General features: G+C 36.5%; 1 protein-coding gene across 1 annotated transcript; it reads right to left on the bottom strand.

The window, feature by feature from the left end:
* Window positions 1–1,375: 1,375 nt before the first annotated feature.
* On the bottom strand, window positions 1,376–10,397 carry LOC128623610 (CD63 antigen-like). Its single transcript, XM_053650740.1, has 9 exons — window positions 10,078–10,397; window positions 9,873–9,956; window positions 9,533–9,643; window positions 6,141–6,215; window positions 5,938–6,033; window positions 4,531–4,665; window positions 4,039–4,104; window positions 3,861–3,944; window positions 1,376–3,755 (listed from the first exon to the last, which is right to left on the bottom strand). Exons 1-9 carry the CDS (start codon window positions 10,135–10,137, stop codon window positions 3,633–3,635), a joined length of 834 nt encoding a protein of 277 aa, XP_053506715.1. The 5' UTR covers window positions 10,138–10,397; the 3' UTR covers window positions 1,376–3,632.
* Between the last annotated feature and the right edge of the window lie 2,723 nt (window positions 10,398–13,120).

The raw sequence follows: 13,120 nt of genomic DNA, 5'->3' as shown, positions 1-13,120 counted from the left end.
TTGCTTATCAGTCTGATATAAACAATAATGAAAATAAAATATACACTATATATCCATAAGTTTGTGGACACCTGACCATCACACCCTGTATGTGCTTGTTGAACATCACATTCCAGAGTTAGTCCCCATTTGCTGTTATAATAATCTCCACTCTTCTGGGAGGACTTTCCAGTAGATTTTGGAGCGTGACTGTGGGGATTTGTGATCATTCAGCTACAAGAGTATTAGTGAGATCAGGTACTGAGGAGGTCTGGGGTGCAGTCGGTGTTCCAATTCATCCTAAAGGTGTTCAGTGGGGTTGGCGTCAGGGCTCTGTGCAGGACACTCGAGTTCTTCCATTCCAGTCTTCCCACACTGAGTGTGTTATGCTGCCCTGTGATGCAGCATGAGCAGCTGGCTTTTCGTGTCTCAAACGAAGCACGTGTTTGCCCTCACCATCCCCAGCTGTCGAAATGAAATTGGAGTGAAAATTTCCACTTTTATTGGGGGGGTTATTTACTAATGTAATAGTTAAGTAAATGGAATGGTGAAACTTCCTAAGTCTTTCAGGTGATTAAGTCATAAAAATACATTTTTATATATATATATATATATATATATTTTTTTTTATAAATGTAGGTATGTCAGGTGCTCACAATTCTACCAAACAGCGCTACGGCTTATCATAATAAGATATTGACAATTGTGTTCATTAGAGATTAAGCAAAAACTTTCCATTTACACCTTGTGTAAGTGATTCTGAGAGTGAAAGGATATCGTATTTTTCCATTTTCCCCTCAGTCTTGCCCGTAGTTTCTTTAGAAACAAGCTTGTGATTAAACCTCACATCCTTTTAGCATAAAGTAATGCCTGTGCTTATTGCTACCTTAATCCGTGACATCTATATCCTATGACTAATGGGGTAGTGGTGGCTTGGTGGTTAAGGCTCTGGGTTAATGATTGGAAGGTCGAGGGTTCAAGCCTCAGTGCTGCCAGGCTGCCACTGCTGGGCCCTTGAGCAAGGTCCTTAACCCTCTCTCCTCCAGGGGCGCTGTATCATGTCTGACCCTGCGCTCTGACCCCAAATTCCTGACATGCTGGGGTATGTGAAGAAAAGAATTTCACTGTGCATATATATACGTGATAAATAAAGACTCATTATCATTATGACTAGCAATTGAAAACAAAAGATCTTCGTATCAGTAGGTTGATTAATGAACCGCCACAGCCCACATGGGTTGGCTTTTTATACACTTCAGCAACTTTGTATCATATTCTCTGTTTGAAGAAAAACAAAATTGATATATAGACAAATTGTACAATATTATGCCCTTTGGTGCAGATCTTTTATACATGCAGTTGAGCAGAATTCAGTACCAGACAAAAAGCCCAACTCACCTCTTTATAAAAGTATTTTATATGTGTACAGTTTAATATCAATAACATTTATTCCCCAAAAGTCAATAATTACAATAGAATAGCGACAGCAGTTGTTATTTATTTCTCATAATAGTAGCTAATGCATCCTAAACAGTGTCAGGACATCAATAGTACAAAGTGGCATATATTTCAAAACACTCTGTGTGGGACATACACATTGTAACAGTAATCAGTACAAAAGTAAAGGCTATGTCTACTTTATAGTCTGTCCTGTTTAAATGAAACGTTTAAACATAATAACAGCATAACTTTATTTTCCTTTCCAGCTGATCCCACAGATGACATTCCTTCCATCCAACTGTTTCCATATTTGGTAAAAGTATCCAGAAATGGCCAAATAATTCAGATCAGTTCACCAGAGACCTTCGTACATGTTACTTACTAGTTAATGAAGACATTTTCCATGATTTCTTAACAACCGTTTTCAAATTGTGATCGAAAACAGGATAAAGAGAGGATGAAGACCTGGGGAAATGAAAGCATTATATCAGGTTCTCACAATTTTTCTGCTTTGACCAGTTTCTTCAAACTGTTGAGCACTTCATGTGACCAAATCTGTAATCTAAAATGTCATTTAAATAAGGTAGCCTCTTGCTGATAGACACAAATAAATAAATAAATAATGAACTGTATGCCTCTTCTTCATTATATAATTTAATTATTAATAATGACATAAAATAAAGCTTAAAATAATATTTTAAAGAATATCAGTAATATATTTAGCAAAAGCCGATGAATATATGGACCAAGTTACATTTGCCAGTAAATTATATGATTTATGTTATAGTTTTGCTGATATAATAATTTTACTACTTTTTTATTTCTAGAAAAAAGGTTTCTTCCTGTTGTCTAAAAACATGATTTTAAAAAAATAAGCTGTATTTTATACTACAAGTATTTTATAAAAGATAATGTTCTGTAATGAATTAATTTATTAAATTATATGGCTGCTGTAATATAATTCAGACTATATTAACAAGCAGACTGAGGACACTATTACCATTAAAGAGAAAAACAAAATCCACCCTGAATGTCTTGCATATCCATATTCTACTTTATAATTAATTCCTAATCTTCAATATAGTACAATATTTATTTTAGAATGTAATTCTAAATTGGCTTGATTAAAACTTCCCTACTCGATGTATTAGTCTATATTACTTTGGTTAATGGTTTTCTACATTACCCACAATGCCGTTTGACCGTTTACTGATAGCAAGACCCATGCAGCAGCACTTTAGTCCGTCAGTCTCTCCAGCTCACTCATCTCCTCATCTGTATAATTCGCCTCAAAAGGTTAAGGTTACAATGTTTCAATTTTCATGCTAATCGTGTTGTCCTTCATCAAAGCTATCATACTTGATATCTCTTAGTTGTAGCTGATTATAAATTTTGGTGCAATAAGACCAAGAAACTTTAGCTCTTATGTTTTTAGGCGCTAACAGTGAAACTGACAATTAGCAATTATGTTTGAGATTTGCACTAGCAACGACGTCAGCAGGCAAACAACCTCTAACTTGTCACAGCGACCAATTAGGATCGGTATCACTAACACATCACGAAAATTTCAATATAAACATAATTAATGTGTCTCAGACTGACTTGTCCTTGTTACTATTGTTGGTTAAGTCTTGTGAACCGTTACCATTATGAACTTAATGTTAGTCTTATGGTAGAAGATACATGTGCAACTAATTATGAAAATAAATCTAGCTGCCCTAAACATTAAAACATTATTTACCAGACTACTAATGACAAACACATCCTTATCCGGTTATCATTAACCTTTATGTTCTATTCTACTCAATAAGGTTGTTGACTTGTTGAAAAATTGATGTAAAATGGAACAATAAAAAAAAAAAATTGCTCAATGTTTCTAATTAACCGTTAGAATCAATTTTAAAGAGTTATTCTAGAGATTATCCCCAATGTCTTCCTCTCTGATTTGCATGTACACCTGCTATTAGGAGGATTCCCAGCATGTGAAGACATAAAAGACATATTTGGTCAAAATAAATACAAATTACAACTGTACAGCCATAAAACCAATAGATACGAGGCATCCCTTGCTAGCTAGTGAATAGAACATGAGGCTTGAATGAACCTGCAGCTAAGTGATACGTTACAGGAAACATATACAGAAAGACATCTTTTTGAGGTTATACAGCTTTCTCCTGATGAGGGCCCGAGACCTTTTAAGGATGACAATCGTGTCAGGCCATTTTGTGTGGCTGGAGTTCATACTTCATTCTGTCATCATCGTGTGAGATGCCTGTGACTGACAGCCGTGTGTTGATTTTATGCCACAGGAGCAAGGCTACAATCAAGGCAGCGAGCTGATATAGAAATATAAAAAAAATTCAAAATGAGCACATGTTTCTGCAGTGACTTATCTTCAGTACAGAGGATTTGTTTTTCCTGTAGTAATATACTCGTCTCACCATAATAGTTGCTAAGGTAAACACTATTCCAAACAGGATCCTCAAGGCGTTCTTCACATGTCTCGTTAAGATTGGGCCGCAGTTCTGAGGAAGACAAGACAAAATGAAACTCGTTTTTTCTTCTTTTTTACGTATGGGGAATGAGTGAGAAGCTGCAAAAGCGCCTTTCATCTCTTACCGTCTTATAAACATAGCGCAATGAACTCTGAACTGTCATCGGGTCAGTGCCAGCTTTTTTGTTCACCTACATAAAGAAAGCAGTGACATAGTACTGGGTTCATCAACTGCAATCCATCAAACTCAAACCCTAAACAATCTGAAGTTTTCTCAACTGCTGATACATCTGATCCGACTAACTATCAAGCATTTCATGAGTTGTCAAAGAGAAATAGTCATTAATAGTCCTCAGAAAAATGAATGAACATGAAGAATCCATTTCAGGAGGGTTTTTTTTTTTTTTTTTTAGATTAAATAATGTAAATATCTGATATATCTAATACATGCCTTAAATGACAGTGTTAGAGACATATATTTCCAGTCAAAATGTTGTTATATCACTAAAAATATACAAAATGCAACATTTTGTAGTCTCATTAGAAGACATTTTGAGGTCTTACTTGGCCCAACAACCTGCCATTGCTAAATTTTAATGTGCCATGTGAAATCATACCTCATTACTTCTATAATTTTGCATATTGACAATGACTTTTGCGCATCTGGATTCTGAGTAGTTTTGAGGACAGTCACATGAAGAAGGTATCTGATCTCGCCATTCAGTGTAATACAGCAGACCACAGCACTCAGCCTGTTAACAAAAAGGGAGACAGACAGTATTAGTTAAACGTTACACTGAGTAAAAATGGAAACGAATAAGGATTGAAGGAAATGTTTTCTAATAGATTTGATCCAAAGTAAGGAAATGAAAAAAATTAATAAAATAAAATAAAAAATCAAATCAAAATCATCAGAACAGAAGAACAAAAGACTTAAAATGTTTTTATTTATCAGTTTTATTAGCCAATCATGTGGCAGCAGCACAAGGAATACAATCATGCAGGTATATGTCAAGAGCTTCAGTTAATGTTCACACCAAACATCAGAATGGGAGAAAAAAAAAGTGATCTCAGTGGCTTTGACCATGTCATGGTTGTTGCTATCAAATGGGCTGGTCTGAATATTTCAGAAACTGCTGATCTCCTGGGATTTTCTCACTCAACAGTCTCTGGAGTACACAGAATGGTGTGAAAAACAAAAATCATTCACAGTTCTGCGGCTGGAAATGCCTGTTTGATGAGAGAGGTCAGAGGAGAATGGCCAGATGGTTTTGAGCTGGCAGGTAACTCAAATAATCACTCTTTACTGTACAACCGTGGTGAGCAGAAAAGCATCTCAGAACACACAACATGTCAAGCCTTGAGGTGGATGAGTTACAGCAGCAGAAGACTACATCGGGTTCCATTCTTGTCAGCCAAGAACAGGAATCTGAGGCTATAGTGGGTACATGGTCACCCAAACTGGAGAATTGAAGACTGGTTAGTCGGCTGAATCTTGATTTCTGCTGTAACATGCATAAATTGCATGAATCTACATCATTCCTCTGCTGTAATAACCCTTCCACCTAAACATTCGAGTTCTGAGTTGTAGGATGCTTTTCTTCTCATCACACTTGTAAAGAGTGGTTACTCGAGTGACTGTAGCCTTCCTGTCAGCTCATGTTTCTTGTTTTTCATACCATTCTGTGTAAACTCTAGAGACTGCTGTGTATGAAACTCCCAGAAGATCAGAAATACTCAAACCAGCCGATCTGGCCCCACCGAGGCCATGGTGAAAGTCACTGACGTCGTTTTTTCTGATGTTTGATTAACTGAAGTTCTTAACATGACAGGTTGATTGCATAATTGCACAAATGATGAGGTGTACAGGTCAGGTGTTCCTAATAAAGTGGTTAGTGAGTGTATATATTAGAAAATATAAACATTTCACCATGGGAAGGGTTTTCCTAGACCACCACAAATATGCTCTATTCAAACTTGTGGCTTGAGTGCATTTGGCATCTTAAATTCAACAGAAGTATTACCTCCTGTTGTAGTTTGTCGAGCTCGTGACGGAAGACGTCATCTGCATAATAAAGTGAGGTCGTGTTTCCAAAACTCTCTTCAATTTTCTTCTCCACCTGATTAAACAACAGCAATACTACGTGAAGATAACATGCTAAGACATGACTACTCTTGTTGTAAAGCAGTGAACATACAGTTTTGAAATTGAGTAGCAGGAGCGTACCTGTGGTTGTGCGAGTATGGCTATGATTGTCAGGGCCAAGAGGGCAATGAATTCAATAATCATGAAAATACTGTACTGTGGAGACAAAGTGAAAACACAAGAGACTATCACAAGCTCTGACATTTGGTGTTGAGCCTTTGAAAAGCAATGATGTAAGCACATTTCTGGCAAGGATAATAAACAAAGTGTTACAACAAATTGCCATATTGTGTTCTGAAACGAATGAACTTGAAATTACAATCCCCAATTCCAAAAAAGTTGGGGTGCTGTGTGAAATGTAAATAAAAACAGCATGCAATGATTTGCAAATCCCGTAAACCCATATGTTATTCACAATAGAACTTAGAAAACATATAAAATGTTTAAACTGAGGAAATGTACCGTTTTAAGGAAAGAAATAAGGTAATTTTGAATTTGATGGCCGCAACATGTCTCAAAAAAGTTGGGACAGGGAAACAAAAGGCTGGAAAAGTAAGTGTTACTAAAAAGAAACAGCTGGAGGCTAATTGGCAACAGGTCAGTGACATGATTGGGTATAAAAAGAGTGTCTTAGAGAGGCAGAGTCTCTCAGAAGTAATGATGGGCAGAGGTTCACCAATCTGTGAAAAACTGCATCTACAGTTTGTGGAACAATTTTAGAATAACATAAAATTGATAAGGCTATGAATATCTCATCATCTACAGGACATAATACCATCAAAAGATTCTGAGAATCTGGAGAATTCTCTGTGAGTAAGGGACAAGGGTGAAAATCAATACTGCATGCCTGTGATCTTCGGGCCCTCAAGCAGCACTGCATTAAAAACAGGCGTGATTCTGTAATGGAAATCACTGTATGGGCTCAGAAACAGCTCCAGAACTCATTGTCTATGAACACAGTTCGCTGTGCCACCCACAAATGCTGGTTAAAGCTCTGTCATGCAAAAAACAAGCCATATGTGAACATGATCCAGAAACACAGCCATCTTCTCTTGGCCAAAGCTCATTTAAAATGGACTGAGGCAAAGTGGAAAACTTTTCTGTGTTGAGACGAATCGAAATTTGAAATTCTTTTTGGAAACCATGGACGCAGCGTCCTCTAAACTAAAGAGGAGAGGGACCATCCAGCTTTTTATCAGCTCTCAATTCAAAAGCCTGCATCTCTGATGGTATGTGGTGCATTAGTGCCTATGTAAGGGGCAGCTTGCACATCTGGAAAGACACCATCAATGCTGAAAGGTATATACAGGTTTTAGAGCAACATATGCTTCCATCCAGATTCCATCCCATCTTTACTTCTGAAAGACTCTGCCTCTCTAAGATGCAATTTTTATACCCAATCATGTTACTGACCATTACCAATTAACCTAATTAGTTGCAAATGTTCCTCTGATAGATTTTCCTTTCTTTTCTCAGCTTCAAAATGGCTTGCTTTTCTCCCATAAACAGCTCTCTGGTCTTCATGTGGGTTTGTCGTTTTTGACAATAAATGCAGTCTTCACAGGTGAAACTGAAGGCTAAAACCAAGAGATGTTCAGAGCAATCTGTGTAAACAATCAATCTAACAGGACACACCTAGGTAACAAGAACCACCTGTCAGTCACATGTTCCAATATTTTTGCTTGGCTACAAATTGGGTGGTCTGATACAAAATGTGCTATGTTCTATGTTGTTTAACACATCTACATATAAACACCAGGAAAAGCTGAAATTCTAAACTCTGTTCTCATATTCATCTTTAGACCACAAACCCAAATGTCTTATGTCGACAATCCCAACAAGTCAGCAAAAAATTATAAAAGCACAGTGCCCTCCACTAATATTGGCACCCTTGTTAAATATGAGCAAATAAGACTTGGAAAATTGTCTTAATTTTTTAACCATTTGATCTTTTGTTCAAACAATTCACAAAACAATTCTCTCTCCTCTCATGTATATCAAACAATTGCAAACAAAACACAGGTTTATCCAAAAACAAATCTTTGTTAAATATAGGTGTGCAACAATTATTGACACCCCTATGAATTCATATGAGAAAACTATATTTGAAGTATATTCCCATTGACATTTTACTTTTTGCTTTTAGCACACCTGGGTGACTATGAACAGAAACTTGTTCAACCATGACTTCCTGTTTCACAGGGGTATAAATATGAGGTAACACATAGGCCAAATTCCATTAGAGACCAAGGAATATAGCTGTGATGTGCAACAAAAGGTTGTTGAGCGTCAGAAAATGGGAAGTGGCTATAAGAAAATAGCACAAGCATTGAAAATGCCCATTTCTGTCATCAGGGCAATAATGAAGAAGTTCCAGTCAACTTGAAATGTTAAGAATCAACCTGGAAGAGGACGTGTGTCTATGTTATCTCAACGCACTGTGAAGAGGACGTTTGAGAGGCCACAAAATCTCCAAGGATCACAGCTGGAGAATTGCAGAAGTTAGTTACATGTTGGGGTCAGAAAGTCTCCAAAACTACAATCCGAAGTCACCAACATCAGCACAAGTTGTTTGGAAGGGTTTCAAGAAAAAAACCTCTACTCTCATCCAAAAACAATCTCGAGCGTCTTCAGTTTGTCAGACACTACTGGAACTTCAAATGGGATCGGGTTCTATGGTCAGAAGAAACCAAAATAGAGCTATTTGGTAATAAACACCAGAAGTGGTTTTGGAGCACACAGAGAGGTAGCCATATGGAAAAGTACCTCATGCCCACGGTTAAATATGGTGGAATCTTTTTAATGTTTTGGGGCTGTTTTTCTGCCAGAGGACCTGGACATTTTGTTAGAATACATCCAGCACACAGTGCTGTGCAAAAGTATTTTTTTTTAAATACATATATAGATTTTTAGTATTTTATGACTACTTCATTATCGAGTCAGTACAAAAACATTTTAGATTTCCAGGCATTAGTTTTCCAGCACAAAATTAAATGTTGCAGAAAAATGTTTGTATGTCAGTAAAGAAAGTAGGATATTACATAAGAGACCACTTCTCAGACAAAAACATAATGAAGGCTGCTGGGTTTTGCTGCAAAAATAAGAAGCGAGTGCGACAGTCAAAGTCTCCAGAAGAATCGTGTCTGGTTCTAAAAGATGCTCAATAAAACTTACAGCTCATTTCCTTATAAAACTGCACACACTGTACCTAAAATTACTTTTTTCTTTTTTTTTCTTTTTTTAAAGCAAAGAGCCATGACACCAAATATTGACAAATATGTATTACTGTTTACTGCTCTTTATTGTTAAATTAAATTAATGTAATTATTTTTGAAGGCAACTTTATTCTCTCTCTCTCTCTCTCTCTCTCTCTCTCTCTTTCTGTACACACAATTTGGGCACTCGTGTACTGCACATGATACCGAAAGCAAAAAGTAAAAATAAATAAACAAATATATAAATAAATGCCTTACCAAAAGTAGAGCCAAGACATTATCCTGGTATGCTCCATATACTCCCAGGATGGAGAGCAGGATAGTGGCCAATCCAAATCCAATGCTGAAGAGCACACTCTGAGTCGCATCCTGAAATAAAACGGCATGAATGCAATAACACAATTTCTTGCATATCTTCAGCATCATGTAAAAATAAAAAGGAGTAGAAACATAACATAATGATGATAAAGAGTAAAATAACAGTATAAGAAACAGGGCTAAACAAGCAAACTAATAATACTGAATCTGTCAATTATTTCTGTCAGTGATACAGCAGTTATGCTTTGTAAAAACACAGGAAAAGTATTATTGGTCTTACTTGCCAGTAATAACCACTTATCAGTGGATCAATCTTAAAAGTGCTTGCCACTATCCCGACCAGAAGCAAGACCACCCCTAAGAACTGAGAATAGAAAGGTTACAGAAATGAATTCGCTTTCTTTTAAAAAACAAACAAATCGTCCGCACAATCATCACATAAACAAAAAAACAAGCAACAACACTACATTAAGAGTTGGTCTTACCCCAAGCAGAATATTAAGAACGATGCATAGTCTTCTCATGAAGCCGCTTCCTTTAGCCATTGTGAGCAGAAGTAATGGGGACTTGGGTTCCTGCTTCTCTTACGATAAATAAGCAGAGGTCCCACGAGTGTTTTTAATGTGGTTCTTGGCAGAGGCTGCGTTGATTCACTGTTGTTTAAGGATACCTCATCGCAATGTTTTGGTTACACTGGTGGAAAATGACCAAATTTGGACTCCAGAGAGCCTTCACTGGACTGTCAAGCAAATCTCCAGCACATTCTTGGCCACGAGAAATATGTGTTTCAATTGGACTCGCTTCACAACAGTGCTGCGCCGAACTCTGTTACATAAGAGAATCGTGGGAGGTGGGGCTGAGAATTTTGGGTGTGTTTCCTCACATTATCAGAAAATCCTAAAAGCATGGGAGTACATAAACAAACGTTTAGCACTAATTATCCAGTGATAAAGAGACACACACACACACACACACACACACACACACACACACACACACAAAACACACACACACACGTCTTATTATCCTTTTGAGGACTTTCCACTGACATAATTATTAATGCAGCTAAATTTAACCCTAACCGTAACCTCAGTAACCTTAAGGGAAACTTGTGCCTGTTTTTTTTTGTTTTTTTGTTGTTTTTTTTTAAAGCCACAGTCACAATCCTGTCACAAACCAAAAAAAAAACACAAAACACTATTCCTTGTGTTTTTTTGGGGAGCAGCCAAATGACAAGGTCAAACCTGTCAGATATTAATATCCTTCCTCTCCATTGTCTTGTGGGAGCATTTGCCTTCACCCCGTACTCCATAAAAAAAACCCAACAATAAACACACACACACAAATACACACAAACACACACACACACACACACACACACACACACACACACATATACACAAACACTCTCTCTCCCTCTCCCGCACTCTCTCTCTCTCTCTCTCTAAAGTTCAAGTTCAAAATGTGCTTTATTGGCATGACTGTTTTAACAATGTTGCCAAAGCAAATATTAATATATTATATATAAGTTATATAGACAAACAATAAAAACAAATAAAGGAATAGAAAACCAATAATGAAAAAATAAACACTAAACATGATTAGACATTCATTTAATTAACAGATGTATTACAGAAAGATATGCAGTATTGAATTAATTTATATCAATTACACACACACACACACACACACACACACACACACACACATATATATATATATATATATATATGTTATATATGTTTCTTATATGATGAAGAGTGAATATGAATATATTCATACTGCTATGTAATCATAGTTTTCTTTTCTTGATAATGTTTAAAGAGAGTGTGTTTTTTTTTTATCTTGAGTTATCTATTAAGTGAAATTTATGACAAGTGACAAAATTCATTAAAGTATTTTCAAGTGAGAACTGTTAGCTCTAATGCTTGTATAAGTTTAAAACAATTGCTTTTTAAATTCCTCAGACACCCCACTCACAAGAAGAAACCCTTTTCAGGAGTTCTGGTACAGGTCCCAGGATCTATCAGTAGTTTATAAGGCATTGTAAATACAGACAAGCTTTGAATGTTTGTCTGAAAGCGTGCGCAGACTTGAAATGTGATTTATGTGTTTAAGACCAAACAGATTTTATATTACATATCAGCTGAACGGTTTGTGCCAAGCACATGCAGAAATGACAAACCGGTTCTCTCTAACTAACAGAAGCACAGTGGAGTGTGAGGGAGTGCTGGCCAGGAAGTATGAGTTTATTGTTGCTGAGCTAAGGTTTAATGAATGAGGTTGTATTTTCTGCAATAGTAAGGCTCCCTAGTTGGATCACTCGCTGAAAGTAAACTGTATAACTGTGCAGCCCTGCATTCAATCATTAGTGAAGATACACAGGAGTAAGGTACAGTGTTTCTGTAAGTGTTGCAGAAGTGTTTTGGGTAAAAATGTATGTATATGAACTTAAGATTATATATATATATATATATATATATATATATATATATATATATATATATATATATATACATATATATACATACACAATATCAGGTAGGTGGTTTTAATGTTTTGGCCGATGTGTGTGTGTGTGTGTGTGTGTGTGTGTGTGTGTGTGTGTGTGTGTGTGTGTGTTTTGTATATATACATACAAAAAAACAACAACCCAACAACAAACACACACACACGCACAAACACACCAGTCAGCCAAAACATTAAAACCACCTGCCTGATATTGTGTATCTCCCTCTTGTGCCACCAAAACAGCTCTGACCCATTAACAGCAAATTACAATAGTTCCTCAACTTTTACCCTTCCCCAATTTAAACATCGAAAATAATAATAAATAGATTAGATTAGATTACATTAGATTCAACTTTATTGTCATTGAGTGGAGTAAAAGTACAAAGTAAAGGAAATGCATAACCAGAAGAGCAAATAGCAAAGTAGCATAGAGCGATAGGGCATGTAAAGACACTGAGGTAGGGTGGCAATAAAGTGATGTGCATTTGAAATGTTTGCAAATTTATTAAAATTAAAAAACAAAAAAAGCACATGTACATAAGTATTCACAGCCTTTGCCATGACACTCAAAATTGAGCTCAGGTGCATCCTGTTTCCACTGATCATCCTTGAGATGTTTCTACAACTTGATTGGAGTCCACCTGTGGTAAATTACGTTGATTGGACATGATTTGGAGAGACACACACCTGTCTATATAAGGTCCCACAGTTAACAATGCATGTTGCCATACATTTCTTTTGGCAAGTCAATTAGGGTATCTACTAGGTTCACATCAGATTTAAGCTTTAATACATGATATCAGAATTCCAGTGGATTAAAAGTTCACATACACCAAGTTTATGGTCTCTTTAAACAGTCTGGAAGAATCCAGAAATTTATGTAATGACTTCTAGTTCACCAATTGTCGTAATTATGAGTTAATTGGGACTGCACATGGGTTTGTAAAATTGCCTAACTTCAGAGTCTTTTTGGCCTTGATACCATAAGAAAATCCAAGCAACTCAGCAAACACCTCA

Source organism: Ictalurus furcatus, chromosome 19, assembly GCF_023375685.1.
Source record: "Ictalurus furcatus strain D&B chromosome 19, Billie_1.0, whole genome shotgun sequence".
Classification (NCBI taxonomy): Eukaryota; Metazoa; Chordata; class Actinopteri; order Siluriformes; family Ictaluridae; genus Ictalurus; species Ictalurus furcatus.
The sequence above is the reverse complement of the archived record's forward strand: the minus strand, read 5'-3'. Positions and strand labels throughout refer to the sequence as shown.

Coding starts and splice junctions, on each gene's coding strand:
- LOC128623610 (XM_053650740.1), bottom strand. CDS start 10,137: ATGGCTAAAGGAAGCGGCTTCATGAGAAGACTATGCATCGTTCTTAAT. Junction 4,666..5,937: donor TCGACAAACTACAACAGGAG/GTAATACTTCTG, acceptor TTTTGTTAACAG/GCTGAGTGCTGTGGTCTGCT. Junction 3,756..3,860: donor TTACCTTAGCAACTATTATG/GTGAGACGAGTA, acceptor TTTCTATATCAG/CTCGCTGCCTTGATTGTAGC.